We start from the raw sequence: 21,172 nt of genomic DNA, 5'->3' as shown, positions 1-21,172 counted from the left end.
TTTGTGCAAAGGTTATTTTTCAAATTGTATATATCAATTAACAAGTAAGTATTTATTAAGACCTTCCCATAAGCTGGGTAGTGTATTAGGTGCTGGAGATACAAATACAATGAAGTAATCCCTACTCATAAGAAGTTTATATATTAATATGTATACCAGGACTACCTGAGTAGCTATTTCAAAACATTTTTCAAAAAGATTATAAGATCATAAACTGTAGCTATCTCTCAAAAATCCTAAAGACTACTCTTATAGTACTAAAATTTTTTACTGAAAACAAAAATAGTATTTCTCATTCCATCCTTATATTTTTACATTTTAGCATTTACATTTTACTCCCCATAATGTGCATTAATGTAAAATTTTAAATTTGACCCAGTTTCACATTCTTAAAGGTATGGATTAAGCCTCTTTGACTCTACAGGTCTACAGAGATACAGTGTAGAAAATAGAAATATGTTGCACTTTAAATATTGGGGTTTTAGAAAACTATAATTTATCCTACCCAAATAATAACACACAATAAAGGGGGGGAGGAGTGACTTACAAGTAGGTGTTCTAAAATGCAATCTGCTTTTTACAAAACTTAGATACCTCCAATTTGTTTTTCTCAGCAGCAGCTTGCAGAGGAGAGGATACCAAAGGCTGAAGAACATCAGAAGAGGAAATCTGTATAAAGCAGATGAAAAAGAAAAGAGAGAAAGCAAAAAAGGTGATCAGAACTGACAGAGAAAGCAAAGAAATACAATTTCATGTATTTCTAAGAAACAGAAGCACTTTGAGTCAAGTTAACAATGGAAGAACAAAGCAGCAAAGAAAAAAGCATAAAATTAGACTTTAACATTTTCCTGGTGGCATTTCTAAAAGTAAAAGGATCTATCAAAGAAGAGTATGTGATTTATAATGAAATTCACTGGGATATAATTAAAAAGGTACTTGGATAAGATTATACTACAAATATGAGAAAAATAATTAAGTTTCTTTCATTGTTTCAGTTTTAACCAACCCAACTGCTAAAATATTAATGTTCTGAAGTATGTAGGCACATTGTCCCATGTGGCAGGAGATGATAGTTTTTATTTTTATTCATGGTAACATTTTAAGAATGAGAAGAAAAAAAAAGATCTGGAATGGTAAAAGATTTAATTATAATTTTAATCAACTATTTAAAAGAACAAGAGGAAAAAAAAACAGAAAAAGTGGGTTAATATAAAATAACATCTGAGTAGTCGACAGTCAGACTTATTATAAAGCAATTTATACACCTCCTTCTCTGAGATCAGCATGTACAACCACTATTTCCAGTGCCATACTCACTGAATTACCCAAAGGCATTATGAGACAGTTATATACGCAACAGAGGCAATTTACACATGAAAATGGGTTTCATCTAAAAGCATTTTCACACATCTTCCCACCCAATTTCTACATGCGTAGTTGATCACTTTAATGGAAGCATTATCTTCCTGCTCTCTTTACTGCCAAAATGTAACTGAAATACGTTTACAAAATGTGTAGTAGATCTTCTGAGCCATAAAACTGACATCTCTATGCTGCCCTATCATATCAATAGTGCCTACAAGGAATTTTTAAAAATAAATGGTGCTATTACAGATAGGTCATTATGTAGTGTCAAAATAACATTACTTAAATGACAAGTACTCAGCCAATCCTCCTGTTATTATGTTAGCTTTGACATTAATTCTGAAACCATAACTAAAGACAATAGACTTTAGAAGGTCTTTTTATTCCCTGTACATTATTGCATACTTATATAAGAACAAGTCTTAATGGCCTTGTTTTGATCATCCAAACTGGTTATATGATGTCTACTAAAAGAAATCATGCTTAGGAAAAATACAAAACAAAAAACTTTGGACCTTGCACAAGAAAATCAAACTATGCTTGGAACTACAATTTGAATTGACAGTGGTTTATCCCAACCAGGATTTCACTCTTACCATTTTACATACAAAGTATATTAGAGCTGGAAGGATATATATTGAAATAATCTTGGATAGTAATCTATCCTTTTTTTAAAGCTTCCAATAGCTATGGCATCTACATGTCAAGAGGCAGCATGGTAAATCGTAAAGAATTATAATAGCTCTGAATTGCAATTCCTTTTCTATAAAATGGGAGTAATAATACTTAATCCAATGAGAAATAAGTAAGATGTCACATAATGTTTTGCAAACTTAAATCATTATAAAATATCAGCTATGATTATTGTATCATTGATAAGACCGATCTAGAAACTGAATATAACTTCCATAGTGGAGAAGTAGGAAAAGTTATATAGAGGTTTATTGACCCACAGAAAACAAATAAGAATCACACAAAAAATACAATTTAATTTGTGGGACTTTTTTGGTTTTATTTGCAAAATAGAGGAAATACAAAATGTTCCTTTCAGTATCTTTTCAGTTTTAAAACAAGCAAACCAAAATTTTATTCAATCAAAGTAACAAAACAAAAAGTACATTAGTTTTACATTATGTGTAGTTAAGAAAAAGACAAACCTGGAAGAAGTTAAGAGGGATAGAGGCCAACAACTAAACAAAAAGGGAAGGAAAAATAGAAGATGGTAGGTGGGAAAGTACAGGGGAATAAAGAAATAAGAGAAAAAAAAGTCTATGAGGGGAAGGGAAGAAAGAAGAAAAAAGAATCTGGCAAGGTATGGGACAGTTGAGAAGGGAGCCACAGAAAGAAGCTCAAAGTCACCAATTATTCCTATTTTTAATAAGCGTATGAGAATTGCAATAGTTCTGAAACTCTTTTCTGCAGTGTGAAAGTTGTTAACTTTTAAACTTATATTCTAGACTTGAAGTAAAATTTCAACTTTTTTAAAAAATTAGAGGTTTTATTAATTTTTTTTAAAAATTATCTATATTTCATTCTGTTGCTTTCCATCGCTCCTCCCAGAGAACCATCCCTTACTACCAAGAATTTAAATGTTCAACTTTTTATAGCATTATGAAGGTTCTACTCTTGAGGGAAGGTATAAGGTTAGACCTGAGAAAATTATTCTGGACATTAGTGGTATCAGTCAATTATTAGTTATGACAGATAGTCCTCATAATCAGAGACTATCAGACTACCTTGTAGTGGGGAATGTATGTATAAGTTTTTTGATTTTCAATCATATCTAGGATGACCTGAAGGTTACATCTAAGGAGCATTAATTTTTTTTATCTGCTGGAAGACATTTGTTTTAGTAAACCCAACTCCCACCATCAAATGCCACTTTGCAATTGTATAAAGCTGTGAGGAACCCAAAGAGAAGAAGACTGGATTAGCTATTAGGCTCCTTCCACAATTCTAAGTTATCCAATTGACTATGGCTGTTTGTCATAATAAACCACCAAATAAAGATAATATTATTTTAAAAATTACAATGTTATAAGGCATCTAATCACACTTTCACCTCCAAATTTTCTTTATTTTCAAGATCACTGAATAACCTCTGCCAATAATGACTGGACTGCAGTTAATTCTCAACTGTCCTAATAACCATCAGTTTAAAATGCTAGTTTTTTTATAGTCATTGTTTTCAAAGTATGCCTCATATTTATGTTAACTTTATTAAAAGTTAAAAACAATTCTTTGAATTACTGACTATAAGGAGGATGTCTTGCTGCATATTATAATAAATTAAATATAAATAATTGCAAAACTTTAATGATACTAAATTAATAGTCAATTTTTCAAAATGATTTCTTGTGAAATCAAAGGAACAGAATGCTGTGTGCAGCCAACCAAAGTGAATACTCAAATTATATATATATTTGAGAATTTGTTTTCTAGAATTGAGGCAAGGTAAAAAGAATTTAAAGCAAATAATGTGTAAATCTTTAAAACAGTGGCAGAGTATGCTCATCAGTTTAGGCTTTATTTCATCAGGGTTGGTTTTGTTGGTTTTTTTTCCACTGTCCTTCACAATGAAGTAAGAAAATAAAGGATGGTGAATTTTCTATGGACCTTTACCTTTACTTATTCTTTCCACAAATATGTATATACATTGAGCATTACTTACACACTATAGGAAATAAGATAAACAAAAATTCACATGACCCTTATGCTCTATCAAGTTACTGTCTTCTCTCATCTCATTTTCTCCTATCCTTTTCTTCCAAGCTTCTAGAAACGTTCTCCACCCCTCAGCTTCCAAGGTACCACATTTGCCCTGGGCAGTCACCACAGTAAAGAGACCTAAAGAGCCTAAAGATGACTCAACGACACTCTAAGCATCAACAAGAAGTTGGGCCTAAAAGACAGGGAAACAGTCAACAAAGGCACTTGCCAGCATCACATTCTGAACAAATTAGAAATAGAAGATTCATTTACAAGCTATTTTCTACCCAGTTGCCAAAGTGATTTTCTTAAAGCATAAGAAAATTCTTGCTCAGTAAACTCCAGCGGCTTATCCATAGCTATGGATTCAAGGACTAATTCTTCATTTGGCATTTAAAACCCTTCATAACCAGGCTCCAACCTAGCTTCCTCATCTCAGTATACAGTATTTCCCTTCACACACTCCCTGCATCTAGCCAAACTAGCTTTCCTCTACATGAAGCCCACCTATCATCTTCTATATGAAGCCTACCCTGAATCCCTCGGTAGTGCCTTCTCTTCAAAATTACCTTTGATTTTTGTGGATATATTTTATATAATCTTAAGCTCCTTGGAGGTGAGGGACTGTTACATTTTTGTCTTTTTATTCCCGACACCTAAAATTCAGTGTCTGGCACATCACAGGCACTTTAAAACTGCTTACTGATTGACTGCTCTAGATGTTGTGCTTCTCTAGATGCTCCAGTTTGGAGATGACATTACACTGACTGAACTGAGTTCTAGATTAACACAGGATAGTCAGTCAATGAGACACATGGTCATTCAAGAAAGATCAATCACCTTAGCAATTCACACAAGAAAAACTAAGTTGATGAAGAATGAATATTAACCATATAATGATTTGCACTCAGTACATAAACGTTGGATAGATCTAGCAGATGGACAAAGAACTGGGCCAAGAATTGAATAGAAAGAGAGGAACTAGCTGCGTTGCATTTTCAACAATGCCAAATTACTGTATATCCTTGCACATCAATCCATCTTTTTAAAACAAACTTTCTCCCTATGGTGCTACACTAGTAAGAGAACAAAATGGTAGCCACCTCAAATAGAAAGGGATCGCTACAAACTGCATACTAATTTAGAAGATCACAAATTGATGTTATCTATGTTGCATGTATTTTTCTTTATTTTCTTAAACATTTCCGAATTTTATTTTAATCTGGTTCCAGTTGGTCATGGCATTTCGCAGCCCATGGAGCATGCTTGAATTTGACACCTCTGTTATAGAACACAATTTTAGAAGTATAAAAATTGCATGTAATCAAAAGTTCAATGGAATATTAATGGTTAAATTACAATTCAAAATGCAATAAAAACTTTTAGTTTTATTTTTCAGAATTGGAAGGGCCCTAAAAGGGCTATCTTTAGTTGCGTTAATAAAGAAGCCTATATTTCACTTCCGGACAGTTTTAATCATGAACTTCATGCTCAGATCCATCTGAAATCTACCTCTTTGTACCTTTTAACATTTAAAGAATTCTATAGAGTTACTGGACGAACTGGATGCATATTCTCTGGCTGGGGCAAAAAGGAAGACAAGCATCCTCTTAGAATATATGACATATTTTTTATCATCTCAAACTAGGAGTGACCTTAAAGAAGCTGCTGAGCTTATGAAAAAACTGCCAGAAAGAAGAGTTTAGTATCAACTATACTAAAAGTAGGATCATTATGTTTGGCAGACATTCTCCAACATTTATATGAACAACACTAAACAACTTAATCCAACATGTCAATGCATTTGGCCACTTGGAGGAACATTTACAGCTAAATACCTCCTGGTGGGCCCATCTGAATCCAGTTCTACTCAAAATCTGATATTCCACAGGAACAATACTGAGACCATTTTATGATTGAGACAGCCAAATGGTAACACCTGCCTTTAACATTTTGGGGGGCCAAAATAGCCTTTTCTATGCTTTATGTTCCAGAACTCTAAGGTCTTAACAGTATTGTCCAGGTGCTTGAGCCTATTCAACCTGCTACTGGGGGGAAAAATTGGCTTGACTTAAAGGCATCTCCAGGTAGACATTAGATGGTCTTATCTAGATCAAAATAAAAATCAGGCACCTGAATTTTAACAAAACAATTTCAACTCTTCCTTCCACAGCATATGATTTACAACACAAATCTAGGTACTATATAAGTAATGTAAGCACCTACTACTTGCTAGGCACTGTGCTAAGCGCTGGGGATATAAAAAGAGGCAAAGGACAGTGACCTGCCCTCAAGGAGCACACAGTCTAATGGGGGAGACTAGCCAACAAACAAGCTATGTACCGCACAAATAGAAAGTAAATAAGGAAGCCCCTAGAATCAGGAGGGCTGGGGAAAGACTTCCTGTGGAAGATGGGATTTTCACTGAAACTTAAAGCCAGAGACACCAAAAGGCAGAAATGAGGAGGGAAAGCATTCCAGGCATGGGAACAACCAGAGAAAACTCAAAGTACCAAAAGATGAGCATCTTATTTATGGAATAGCAAATAGGTCAGCATCACTGGGTCGAAGAGGACCTGATGTAAAAAGACTAAAAAGTAAAAGAGGACCTAGGTCATAACAATCAACAAACATCTTATTCAAGACAACCCTATTTCTCCTGGAAGAAAATATTCAAAGCAAAAATCCTTTCCCTTTCATTCAATCACTATATACTGAGTAACCCCTTCCACATAAAGAACTTTTGAAGACAGACAGAAAAGAACAAAGTTCCTTTCCTTGAGGAAATGACGGTCTAGTTCAGCTTGATGATTTGACATCCCAACTTCCTTTCCCACTTCCCCTTATCCTCCTCTTTCAATTTATCCTTCACAAAATTCCCAACCATTTGAATAGTTGTCATTACTTCTACATGTTTTTAATTAAAGTCAGAAGTATTTGATTTAAATTATAATTCTAACACCAGATGACTGTATTTCTGAGATGGTGATACAACAGAGAAAGTACTGCATCCGGAGTCAGTTAATGGATCCAATTCCTATCTCTACCTCTATGGCTTTAAGCAAATTATTTAACTGCTTTAAGCCTCAGTTTCTCCATCTGCAAAATGAGGGGACTATACTAAATGATCTCTGAGATCCTATTACTTCACCAAACTTTCCTATTAGCATTTCAAGGAACCATATGCCTTTTCTCTTCTTCACCTAGGGCAAATTAATTGCTTGGGGAAAGGGTCACTCCATTATTCAGGGTTAGAGTCCCCATAAGCTAGGATTGATATGGGTAAGGCACCAATGCTACACAAATTATTCTTGAAGACCAAGAAAGTAAGTACACTATCATATTCTATTTATAAAACAAATATAGTTCTAATACCTAAGCTAGAAAAGGATAAAGTACAGGAGAACTACAGACCAATGTCAATAATGAATACTGATTCAGGTAAGGCCTGAAAGAAGTGGTAAAACTATGTCACAAGTGAAATTTAACAAAAAGGCAAAATGAGGCAATTCTCTGAGTATGATAACAAGTTATTAACAGGGCACCAAACCTACTAATAAAGGAGTCTCAAGTCCACCTCCATTTTTGCCAAAAAACACAAAAAGAGGAAGGCTAACAGGGCTTTTTAAACCTATATGTGTCTTCCTTCTGACTGGCCTGACACCAAGTCACCCCTGGCAAAAAAAAACAAGGCAACCCCAGTTGGTGGACATTTTTGAGGAAATGGGTTATGCTCAGTAGGGCTAACCACATGTTAAGAGCTAAAATTCTAACTAGTCTGTCTAAAATATCTAATGAGTGGTAGACAATAAATTATAAGCTTTAGCAAGAGTTAGACTTTTAAGAATTTATTAAGGAGAATAAGAATTTGGTAAAGAGAGAAGAAAAGACCTACATTCATCTATCAAAGGGAGAGCACATTTCTAGCTCCGCTCTCCACCAGAGTCCAAAGGAATGAGAGCAAGACAGAGCACCAGTCTCTTCTTTCTTCTTCACACTAGCCAACATCATTTCCTGACGCCAAAGACGCATGTTCTTGCCCTCAAAGACCTTCCTTTCATGGCGGAACTTTTCTACAGTAAGTCTCCAGCAGGTGGCGTCATTCCAATCATTACACACAGGTGAAAAGGATTCAATAAGAAGCTAGGGAAAGTGGACTGGCCTTTAGATGTGGCTGATTAGTCCTCTCTGACACTTAAGGAATGTTAATTGCTTTATGAATGCCAGCTGACTTTAGCAATCTTGGCCAGAAGAACAAAACCACCCCAATCAGGATCTCCCCACCTTGGTTTTCCTCTTTTAGACTAGGTCACCCCCAACTTTGATGAAGGAAAAGCAAGGACAAGGGCCATGTTCCCTGGAGAGTGCCTAGCTCAAGCTGGCTTCTATTTAAGGGGTAAACAGAAGTAGAGCCCCACTCAAGTTGGTTAAGGAGCACATGCTTTGGGGACTAAGAGTAATTGCCTTACTGGATCATGCCCTTCAGAAACTGCCTGACCTTTAACAAGTGGGATCTGTCAAAATGAAGAAAAAAAATGGATCACAAAGACATATTGGTTATTAAATAATACAGTACAATATTAACTTTCCTCAATTAGAAGCCATAGGCCTTAGTGAACAGTCAATAGAATCAGAAGAAACAGTATAATTGTTTACAAAAGACATTCAATTAGTTGACTATGCTTTAAAACCACCTCAGGATTTCCACAAATTTCTGATGCGCTTTCATATGTTGGCTTCCCCATAGAACTTAAGTTCTTTGTGGGCAATGGCTAATTCATTTGTTTTTGTAATCCTATAATTTACAACACAGTGCCTGGCACAGGATAAGAATTGTAACTGCTTGTTTTGCATGACTACACATGTATAACTTATATTGAAGTGCTTGAGTTCTTATGGGGGGGCAGGAAGGAAGGAAGGAAGGAAGGAAGAGAATTTGCAACATAAAGTTTTAAAAATCGTTAAAATTTTTTTCCATGTAATTTGGGAAAATAAAATTCTAAATAAAAATAAGAATTACAATTGCTTGTTGGTTGACTGAATTATTAAAAATTACAGTAATTTAACGGCTCCATCAAAATACACTTTCACAGATTTATACATCAATATTCAAATCTTCACTGAAAATAATTTTAAATAGCTAACCTCTAAAAGCTCACTTTTCCCCTGACCTTTTACCACTTATCCATACAGACTATCACTACTTTAAAGAAAAGAAAAAAGTGGCAGGTAGGTGGTGCAGAGGATAGAGCACTGGCCCTGGATTCAGAAGGACCTGAGTTCAAATCTGGCCTCAGACACTTAACACTTATTAGTTGTGTGACCCTGGGCAAGTCACTTAACCCCAATTGCCTCATCAAAAAAAAAAAAAAAAGCAATGTACTAAAGAAAAGAAAAAAACAAAGCTCTATATTAGTACTCATATTAGAGTGAAGTGATAAAGCAAACGCAGTTAGCTAAAACAATAAGGTTGGAGCTCAGTTTCTAATTGAGCTTCTGAAACACACTTCAGGCCATTAAGTTTCTTTATATCTCTCTTTTTATTGCAAAAACAACCCACCTGCTGAGAACATGGGACCCCCCCAAACCCAGGACAAAAAAATCCCTCAAAACAGTCATTGGTCTACATTATTGAAATTGTGCTTTCCCCTCACTTTCAAGATGATGGTTTCCAGAAGCAAATGATTACTCTGAACTCCAAGTGTGACAGGCTATAAGGGCCCCAATATGGCTTTTAATATTTTTACTGCAGTTTGGTGATGCCACTATTGCTATGAGGCAAATGCTGCCCTTATGAATAATGACAACTTCAGCTGAAATCGATAGCTACCTAAGTATTTATGTGGATTTGGGGGGAAATCTTTTGATTTCATACATGCCTCAGGTGGTTGAGTTTCTAATTATTCTTCAAGTACTCTATGAGAACAGTACAATGAGAATCCTATATGTCATTTTTATATAGTATTAGTGCCATTTCACAGCCACTGAAAGCACTCTATAAATACCCTGCCACCAAAGTCATCTTTGCAAGGAATCTGTGAAAGAGGTAAATAACTTATATTTACATATAAAATACCAATACAAGAGTTGTGTTTCTTTTTAAATCAAAGTCAGAAGATCTGGATTCTGGTCACAGCAGAGTATATGACCCTAAAAATGTACTTAATATCATTGGGTACAGTTTTCTTATCTTTAAATGGGAAAAATATCTGCTTTACCTCCAAAAAAATAAGTGACCTTAAAATGAAATAGCAGAAGAAAACACAAATAACAGATATGGCTGTGAAAGGTTAGAAGAAAAGAGCATATGTCACCACATATTCAGGAGAGGAATTAACTACAAATTATTATAACGATGACGATGACTTACAGAGAGCTTTACAGTTTGCAAAGTACTTTTCTCAGAGCAGCATTCCTACTGGCAGGTAGGGCTTGTATTACTGTCCTTTTAGAGAGGATCAAATTAATACTGAGGAAGGTTAAGTGACTTGATCAACCAATAAGAATTTATTAGGAAGAGCTTATTATGTGCCAAGCATTGTGCTAGGTGCTATGGTTGCAAAGAATAAAAAATGAAACATTAACTGCTCTCTTATAAAATTTATATTCTATTAGATTCTTACATTTTGATGGCTATGATTACATAGTTATTAAAAAACAATGGTCCAGAATTTGAACCCAGGTCTCCTGCCTCCAAATACAGGCAATGACTCTCAAGAAGGACAGACAGACAAACAAGGTCCAAAGCGTGCCTGAAGGAAGAAAAGATATCACAGGAAAGGGAAGGCAGTGCTGATAAACCATTGTTTTACTTTCTGAACACCTGAAGAAATTTTGATTATGTGAATATTTAAAAATGAAATACGACATATTTCTTGTGGAATTGCCTCCACTGCTTGCTGTGGGTGCAATTTTGTATATGGGGTAGGCCAGAATTTTAAAAAATTTTCCTCTAATTATATTTTTATATTCTAGTTTCCCCAAAATATTCAAGATTGAGGTTAGAAAATTAAGCACAGGGGCAGGTAGGTGGCACAATGGAGAAAGCACAGGCCCTGGATTCAGGAGGACCTGAGTTCAAATTTGGCTTCAGATACTTGACACTTACTAGCTGTGTGACCCTGGGCAAGTCACTCAACCCTCATTGCCCCTGCACGTATTTTATCTGACAGCTGAATTTCCATAGCTGTCATTCACAGTAATTTAAAATGTATTCTTTTTAAGGCTTAACACCCACTTCCTATACTGCCAAGTTTTAAGAAATACACAAACCTCTTTGACTATAATAGTTATAAAACAGCATGTTATATTTCATGATATTCCTATGGCACTAAAATTACTAATGGCAGTGTTTATTACAAGATTAGAGTGGAAAAAGAATAATTTTAATTAAAATTGAATTTGATTTATAGATGATTTCTTGGCAAAATGCTAAAAAACTACATAGTTTGAGATATAGTAATAACAAACATGTAATCAAGGAATATGGATTATAACTTCCATTTACAAAGAACTTAAAATAATATATAGAAATATTTTTAGAAAAGTTATAAATATTTTATATTTCATGGAGTAATTCATTTTTCTTGTCAAGATCCTTAATACTTGGTATGTCAAGCCTTCACTCCTTAAAAATAAAAAACCTGAAGGAGCAGCTATATGGTAAATTAGAGAGAGGACCAGTCCTGGGGTCAAGAGGACCTGAGTTGAAATCCAGTGTCAGGATACTTGACATGTACTAGCTGTGTGACCCTGGGCAAGTCACTTAACCCCAAATGTCTCACCAAAAAAAAAAAAAAAAAAAGAGTAGAAAAAGCATCCTGCTTGCCCCACCCTAAGGCAGAAACGGTGAAGGAAAAAAAAAACCCAGACAGGAGTAAAGGCTGGGACTTTCCACTGAAAGGGGCAAGGAAGAGCATTCTCTCAAATACCTAAGAGACCTTTCTGGATACAGTGAGGTAGAGATATGAAACAGATAAAAAGCAGGATCAAGAATATGGAAAATAGCCCCCTTGGGCCTTTAGTTGGACAGTCTGACCCTAAGGCAGGAATCTGATAGTAAATGCTTAACAACTAGTTCTCCAGGAGGAAAAAAAAAAATCTTCATTATTAACAATCTTTTCATCACTTGAACCAAGACAATCAACAAAATAATATAGCAAGCCAGGATGTGCCCTTCTTGCCAATTTCCGTATAAATGCTCACAGAGCAGAGCCCAGACCAAAAGCAATAACACCTACTAAAGCCACAACAGCAAGAGGCAGTGTGTCAAAGGGGTTTTACTGAATAATTTGAGGGAGGCTAGGAAAGCATGAGCTTCAAGGAACAATGATAGATGACTTCCTACCCCATTTCACTTGTCAATCTGTGAAAAACTTGACTGGGGGGGGGGCAGGAGACACTGCTAAGATTAATCTTTTGGCACCATTTTTTTTCTGTTATTTATTTTTCTAGTATAGAGACAAAGACTGATTTCACTGGTAGAGATGAGTAAATCTCTTAGATCTCTAACAATGCAGGCCGCCACCTTTTCTGCACCTTAAAATATTTAGAGTTGGTTGTCTAGGGTGCTGAGAACCAGTACTGAGTCAGAGACAGGATTTCAATCCAGGTATTCCTGTCTTTAAGACTAGCTTTCTACCCTTTACAGCAAGCTTCTACTTCTCTAATGTAGTATGTTTCAGCTGAATGCTCTGTTATTTGACCTATTCTTATCAGCCTGGTCTGTGAAATAGTCTTCTCTGGATAGGACCTAATGTTGCATATTTCACCTATATTGTGCCAAGTAACCTAAGGACACCAGGGTTGTAAAAGAAACCAATTACTTACTAACATAATTTAACAACTATAATAACTACTCAGCTTTAAGATTTAAGTCTTAAAAAGTGCTTTCCTTACAGCAAATGTATGAGGTTATATCCAAAGAACCTAGCACAGTGTCTTGCTTATGTCTTGCTTATGTCTGTTTAAGTTAGTTGTATTATTTAACTCTATTTTACAGATGAACAAACTGAGCCTCAGGACAGCTAAATGAATTGGCTTGGGTCACTAAGTACTTACTGGAAGTAGATTCAAAGCCTCCTGGCTTGTAAGGGGCTAAAATTCTAGCTAGTCTGTCTAAAATATCTAATGAGTGGTCGCCAATAAATTATAAGCTTTAGCAAGAGTTTAGATTTTTAAAAATTTATTAAGGAGACTAAGAATTTAGTGAAGAGAGAGAGAAAGGCCTAGGTTCATCTATCTATCAAAGGGAGAGCGAAATTTAGCTCCACTCTCCACTAGAGTCCTAACAAAAGAGAGCAAGCCACACCTCCTTCATCCCACAAGCCTCCTGTGAAACTGGGAATATTCCATCCACTCGCACACACATGTCCAAGCTAATTGGCCGGTAGCCTTGATTGACAGTACTCACGTGCAAACGTCACTTCCTGACACCAAGGAAAGCCGCATGGCTTGCCCTCAGACGTCTTCTCCTCATGGCGGAGCTTTCCTACAGTAATTCTCCAGCAGGTGGCGTCATTCCAATTGTTACAGACTCCAAACAAAATCACTATTCTTTCCCTCATTGTTCAATGATTTCTCTCAAAATTTATTAAATGCCCACTATACATGCAAAGCATAATATTGTAATAATTGGAATGACGCCACCTGCTGGAGACTTACTGTAGGAAAGCTTCACCATGAGGAGAAGGCCTCTGAGGGAAAGGCCATGCAGCTTTCTTTGGCATCAGGAAGTGACATTTGCTTGTGGGAGGAAGAGGGGGAGAGGCTGGCGCTCGCTCTCTTTCCTCAGGACTCGGGTAGAGAAGGGAGCTAGAAATGCACTCTCCCTTTGATAGATAAATGAATCCAGGCCTTTCTCTTTCTTTTCACCAAATTCTTATTCTCCTTAATAAATGCTTAAAAGTCTAACTCTTGCTAAAGCTTATAATTTATTGGTGACCACTCATTAAATATTTTAGACAGACTAGCTAGAATTTTAGCCCCTTACAATATAAAGGGATTGGAACAATACAAAATGTTGATCAAGAGTCAGTCCTACATGTCAGTGAGTTAAAATCTAACTAGGACATAGACAATTACAGCACATAATAAATACATTCAAGATTTGTAAAACACTGCTGTGAGAGCCCAGGAAGGCTGACCTTCAATGACTTTTCAGGATGAAGTGTAGCAGAAGGTGAAGGAAGGCCTCCTAGGCAAGGCAGCACTGGGATTTAAAGAATTTAAGAGAAAATTATGGATGATTAAGTCTGACAATCATGTAAAATACAAATTAAAAGGGCAGACATTCTAAATTACAGAAACTCCAATCATTTGGAACACAGTTTAAATTCTAGTTTTCACAAAGCCCACTTGCTCAGAGGCAGAGAATTAACCAATCATAAAACTTAAGGTTTAGGGCTAAAATAGACCTTAGAAACTATCTTGTTCAAACCCTTCATTTAATAGATGAGAAAGCTCAGGTTCAAGGAGGATTTGACCTGAGGTCTCACAAGTAATAGATAATAGGGGGCAGCTAGGTGGCATAGTGGATAAAGCATGGGCCCTGTATTCAGAAAGACCTGAGTTCAAATCCAGCCTGAGACACTTGACACTTACTAGCTGTGTGACCCTGGGCAAGTCACTTAACCCTCATTGCCCCCCCCCCCAAATAAAACAGAAAACAAGTAATAGATAATAGAGCTATAATTGAAATCTAGCTCCTCTTACTTTAAATCCAATACTGTTTCCATTACTTTCTGTGGGAGGGAGGCAGGGAGGGAGGGAGGGAGGGAGGGATGGAGGGATGGATGGATGGACTGACAGACTGACAGTCAGTTATGGAGGTAATGTTGTGTTCTCAAAGGCAATACCAGGAGAGTGTATATTATATCAAGTTCTACCAAGATGAAAAGGTGACAGACGCTTCACTGAGGACAAATCTGTCTAAGATTGGCAAGGCTCATCACTGTCATTCTCTGCATAACAGGTTTATCAGCCACTTCACCTCTTGAAAACCATGTACTAAACTGCAGCAGTGGAAGTACTGAAGTAATTATTTCCTGTAGTCATCAAGAAATAAAATATACAAATCTGAAAGTGCGTAACATTTTAGAGTGAACTATTGGAGAGACTTTGAACAATTAATTTCCATTGAAAATAGTTTAAAACACTGAAATGTTGGTAGCTGAAGTATTAAACCAGTTAACTAAAAAATCACTGATGGGGAACACTTATGTCCCTAATGAAGTCATATAAAATAACAACAGCTCACACTTACATTGCAACTTTTAGTTTTGTAAAATAATTTACATTAATCTTGCCATTTCATTCTCACAACAACCCTGTATGCTTATTCAATTCGGTCATTTTTCAGTCATGTCCAGCTCTTCAGGATTCCATTTGGGGTTTTCAGTTGTATAAAGAAGGCCTGTACTATATAGAGTTATCAGGGACATTAGAAGTAGAGATGTCCAATCCCTTCCTTATACTGACATGGGTACCGAATCTTAGAGTTATTAAGAGACTTATCCACAATTACACAGTTAGTAAGTGGCAGAGCTGCGATTCAAGGCCGGGCCATCGGACTCCAAATGTTTAATATTTCCATGATAACATCCTGCCTCTCTAGCGTGAGTATATTCTTGAGGTCATGAATGAAGAGGGGAAAACAATTAGTACTTTTCAAAGGTTTACTTCAAACAAGATTTGTATTGTGTGACCCATCACTGCCAAATCTACATGGATCAAGAAAATTATAAAATTAACATTTTGTTTTGTTGTATTTATATTTGTTAAACACTTTCCAATTACATTTTAATTTGGTTCTAGCAAGCGCCTGACTTTGACTCCTCTGCACTACATCATGCTTCCTCTCATATCTTAAAAAGGTACACTACAATTGGACAATGGATTGCGTAGGAGGAAAAAACTGAGTTGGACTGAATTTGTCAAAACTGCAATTACTTCCAGTGATTCTACTCTGCCTGACAATTTCTTTTTAGAGACTATTTTTTAAAAATATAATCTTGGTGATTAATGCCATGACCTCATAAAAAACAAGAAATCGTAGGTGACTCAGAGGATAATGTAAAGATGCCTGGCGCATTACATAAACTATGGCTTATTAAGGAAGATTTGTATACAAGAAAGTAGAGCAAAAGAACATATTTCTTTGTATTTACTAGATAATCTTTAAGGTACCTTGCAACTCTGATATTCTTTAGTCTATGAATGACCAGAAAAGGAGGAGGGCTGGTTATCTCTCAAGAATAAAAGACAAAAGATAAGCAGCTGGAATGTGGCATTAGTACACAGAAAATATGAAAGAACCAGAGGAAGGACTCCCAAGCACTGCACAGAACCTCTATAGATAATTTACAAAGGAACATGTAAGAGAATGTGGAGAATGAGCAAGAGAGGATTTCTCTTCCACAACATTAAAAAAGGATGAAATCACAAAACAATGTAACATCACAGAACCCTAGAGTTATAAGGAATTTTTGTTGTCTCCCCTAATTTGAATGCTAGGTCCTTAATAAGGACTGCCTTGCTTTTCTATTTGTAATCCCATGGCTTAGCACAGTATGAGGTACACAGAGGCACTTTTAAGAAATATTTTTTCTATTCCATTCCATCTTAGTGGTCATTAATCCAACCCATACCCCAAGTAAAAACACACTGGCACACTCACCCGATAAGCAGTCATTTCACTTATGCTCAAAGACGTTAACTGAGACTAAACCTCCTGAATCAGTTGCTTCTATCCATTATTGCAATTTCTGGCTTCTGGAACCAAATCAGAAAAGTATAATTCCTCTTCCACAATAGTCTTTAAAATATCTGAAAACTGCTACTATGATCCACTGCCCTCCCCTACTCCTCACCCCCAGCCTTCTCTTCTACAGGCTAAACACTCTGTTTCTTCAAATGATCCTCATATGACGTGGACTCATGGCCTTTCACCACCATAGTAGCTTTTCTATGGATATGTTCCAGTTTATCAATATGTGTCTTAAACCAGTGTTGAAAACTGAACACAATATTCCAAGTGAGGTGTTCCACTACTTCCCTACTCCCAGAAGCTACTCCTCTCTTCAGGTAGCCCAAGATCACATTGGATTTTCTAACTGTTACATCAAATTGTTGACTCACATTGATTTTGCAGTCAACTAAAACCCCCAACTCTTTTTCAAAACCAACTACTGTCTAACCATGATTCTTCCATATTATAGTTATGGAACTGATTTTTTTATACCCAAGTGCAAGACTTTATCGCTACTGAATTTCATCTTAATAGATTCAGCTCATTTCCCTAATCTCAAGATCCTTTTAGATCTTGACTCTATCATTCATTGTATTAGTTATCCCCCTCAGCTAGATATCATCTGCAAATGTATATGAGAATACAATCTAGACTTTATCCAAGTCATTGACTTGGATAAAGTCTAGATCTTATTAAACAGCATATGGACAACCAGATCCCTAGCTAAATCACAGGAGGCCTTCTGCCACACTGACATTTAACCATTAACATCTACTCTTTGAATTGGCCATCCAACCAGGTCTACAATCATCCTTATTATTGTACAATCCACACCTCTCCATCTTCTCCACAAGAATAACATGGGATTCAAATCCAGCCTCAGACACTTAATACTTACTAGCTGTGTGACCCTGGGCAAGTCACTTAACCCCAATTGCCTTAAAAAAAAAAAAAAGAATAACATGGGATATTGTACCAAAGGCTTTGCAAAAATAAAGGTAAACTATAGTCACAAAAGCCTTCTCATGTACTTTAGTTATCCTGTCAAAAAAGGAAGTTAATCTGGTATGATCTGTTCCTGACAAAGCCATAATGGCACTGTGTAATCATCACTTCTCCTTCTAGATGTTTACTATTGTAATGACTGGAATGACGCCACCTGCTGGAGACTTACTATAGGAAAGCTCCACCATGAGGAGAATGCCTCTGAGGGCAAGGTCATGCAGCTTTTCCTTGGCGTTAGGAAGTGATGTTTGCTCATGGGTACTGTCTATCAAGGCTACCAGCCAATCAACTTGAGGAGCCTCCCATTTCTCGGAGGAAAACAAGAAGTAGGAAGCAGATGCTGGGGGAGGAGTTCTCTCTCTTTTGGTTCCTGACCTCACCATGGTGGAGGGGAGAGACTCCAGAGAACTTCACAGGGGAATTGAAGAAAGATAGGATTGCCAGGTTATAGGAATTCTGTTCTCAGTCTTTCTCTTTCTTTTACTATCTTCCAATAAACCTTTAAAAACCTAAACTCGTTTTATCAGTGATATTAGTCAGTTTCCCCAAAAACTGGGAGAACAGATTAGAACCTACATTTAGAAATTTAAACCACACACCATCCTTAAGAATCCAATCTAAAATGTCCCCAGGAATCAAATTCAAGCTCAAGTTTAGTTTGTAGACTCTTAAAAAGGGACATCTACCTCCTCTCCCAAAGAGACCTGCATATATTTGTATAGGAAAGGAAATAGGAGATAGAAGCAAATTAGGAATTAGGAACAGTGTGAGTAAGGAAAATTGAAAGGGAAGGATCCCAGAGATAACAAGTATACAAGCAGAGGGGTTGGTCTTAGCAAAAAGAAAGGCCACCTTGTTGTTAAAAATTAAAAAAAAAAAGAAAGAAAGAAAGAAAGAAAGAAAAGGAAATGGGGGATGATGAGTTTAGAATTAAAGACTAAAGGAGAAGAGACAGCTCATGACATACTGTTTATTTTCTCAACCCATTTTACTAGTCCATGAGTACATCCATTTTAGAACAGGGTCCAGAATATGCAGATGCTCAACTGGGACAAAAACTGAGTAAGAGGAAGAAAGATGGCTTTATATCTGGGAAAATGGAATGTATTAATGATCCCACACTACTGCTGGTGTTGTTTGTCCTACATTTTCTTTTTTCTTTTTCCCTTTTGTGGGGCAATGAAGGTTAAGTGACTTGCCCGAAGTCATATAGCTAGTGTCAACTTGGGGGGGGGGGGGGGGAGAGGCAATTGGGGTTAAGTGACTTGCCCAGGATCACACAGCTAGTAAGTGTTAAGTGTCTGAGGTCGGATTTGAACTCAGGTCCTCTTGAATCCAGGGCCGGTGCTCTATCCACTGCGCCACCTAGCTGCACCCCCCCCTTCATTTTCAAAGACAACAAATGACATCACAGAGTGATGTCTTGACTCAGGTGAATTCTATTTAAGTGAAGCAGAGTTGCATGAAGTTGTCAGCCTCACACTTCCAGTGTCCATGAAGTTCAGTTGCACAGATACAGTGGGTGACCTTGGCATCTTTGATTTCTGAGCAAGCTCTAAGTGCTCCACAGCACCTGCCAGTCGCCTTCATGGCTGTTGGAACAAATTGTTCTCATGCACTCATCCTGATGGGGGAAGTCTTCACATGCTTGGGGTAGACATCCCCCTAACTCACCAGTTTGAGACCTAGCAGTTACTCTCAAGCTGATTTAGCCTGTCTGCCAAGATGGTTTGTCATGTGTAGCTGCTTCGTGTACTATAACTTCTTGAAGCCACAGGTGAGAGTTAGGTGAAAGGCAGACACCAAAGGTGGATAAGCAGCCCTGAGAAGGGCTTGGCAAGCCCTCACAATTACTCATTTTTACTCACACTCCATATATTCCTGACAATCAACACTGAAAATCTCCTGTGGATAACATAAGACCACAAATCACAGGCTGGACAGGCTGTTAGAAGAAATATTATTGCATTTTCAAATAAGGAACTGAGGGTCAAAGAAGTTAACAAGGTAGGTACTTAGTAAGTACTTACTAAACTAAAAATTCTCATTCCATTTTATACTTTGATAAAAGACGTCTCTTTACTAAATACAAATCAGACATAAATGCATAATATAATTTTAACCCAATGAATAATAAAAGCATCATGTGAGTAAACTAATAAAAATATTTTACAGATGTGAGAAAATTATTTTTCCTAAAAATTATCAATATGATTTATAAAACACCCTTCTGTAGGGTTTAACAAAATTTTATACAATAAAAAATTGCCTCCCCTTGAAGTTTTAAAACAGTTTAAAGCATTATAATAAAGGATTACACTTTTCAAATTACTTATCCCTAGATTTTCACTCACCAAACAAATTTAGAGCATGTTGTTATACAACATCTTAAACAGGTAACTTGACAAATAGGGAAATAAGAAAAAGTAACATGTCTGGATAAAGAAAAAATTTTGAAATATTTTTAAAGGATGTTAAACATAAAAAACTGCATCTGAAATCCAAATATACTCAAATATTCAAATGAGTCTGTCATTGATTTGGAAGATCTCTCTAACAATGAAGATCACATTCCATCCAACATTGCCTATTGTATGGAACTCTTGTTCATGTTATCCCAAAATTTCTTTACCACAGAGAGGCCACCCAAACACCCTTCCTCAGGACTCTAGATATCCATCAGTTATCCGACTCCTGCCACATAAGACTGACCCATCTTCTCCGCCTGTCATACAATTCCTTGAAGATGTCTTTTACTCATTTTCTTCTTTGGAATTCTTCACTGGTTATGCATTACAAGTTGCTCACACTCCTCACAAGCCTCTCCATGACTAACTCTGGGATACTCACCTTTGCATTTCAGAAGAAGCAGCACTCCATATCTCAGTGCCAAATAGCAAAATCAGTAAAATAGTCCTAGGAATACGCCAACTGGGCTAGCAAAAGATAGTCTATTTAATCTACATAAAATAAAATCACCCTAAATGTTTACATAACATGTTTCACTCCCTTGTTCTATAGACTAAAATTTACTGTAAGCTACCTTCCAGAAATCTTCTTTTGGAGTTTTTCTCTCCTGTTTCCAGGACAGTCAAAGTTTGGAAGTAGAAGACCAAAAGAATGACTCACTTCTAAATAACTGTTCCATGACAGTTACTGGGATATTCTGAAGAGCATACTAATGATGGTTTAATTCTTTCATAAGAATGAGCCTATTTTACAGCCAAATTAGATTCCAAAGGATTTCTGTAGTTTTAATTTTTGTTTTCATTTTTAGTAACTGTTGTTTTTCCATGCAACTGAAAAAGAAAATTCAACTTGCCTGCAAAATTGGGACAAAAATGT

At 36.4% G+C, this 21,172-nt stretch overlaps 1 protein-coding gene across 2 annotated transcripts in view; it reads right to left on the bottom strand.

Annotated features, from left to right (window-relative positions):
- Positions 1-21,172, bottom strand: part of SMAP1 (small ArfGAP 1) — a 221,375-nt gene that overhangs the window by 76,244 nt on the left and 123,959 nt on the right. Inside the window, exon 5 of one of the 2 annotated variants that reach the window (XM_044001349.1) lies at positions 595-669. The exons of the other annotated variant lie outside the window; for it this stretch is intronic. Within the exon in view, the coding sequence (XP_043857284.1) occupies positions 595-669 (75 nt within the window). The remainder of the gene's footprint in view (positions 1-594; positions 670-21,172) is intronic. 2 annotated transcript variants of the gene reach the window in all.

This window comes from Dromiciops gliroides, chromosome 4 (genome assembly GCF_019393635.1).
Source record: "Dromiciops gliroides isolate mDroGli1 chromosome 4, mDroGli1.pri, whole genome shotgun sequence".
In the NCBI taxonomy this organism is placed as follows: Eukaryota; Metazoa; Chordata; class Mammalia; order Microbiotheria; family Microbiotheriidae; genus Dromiciops; species Dromiciops gliroides.
The sequence above is the reverse complement of the archived record's forward strand: the minus strand, read 5'-3'. Positions and strand labels throughout refer to the sequence as shown.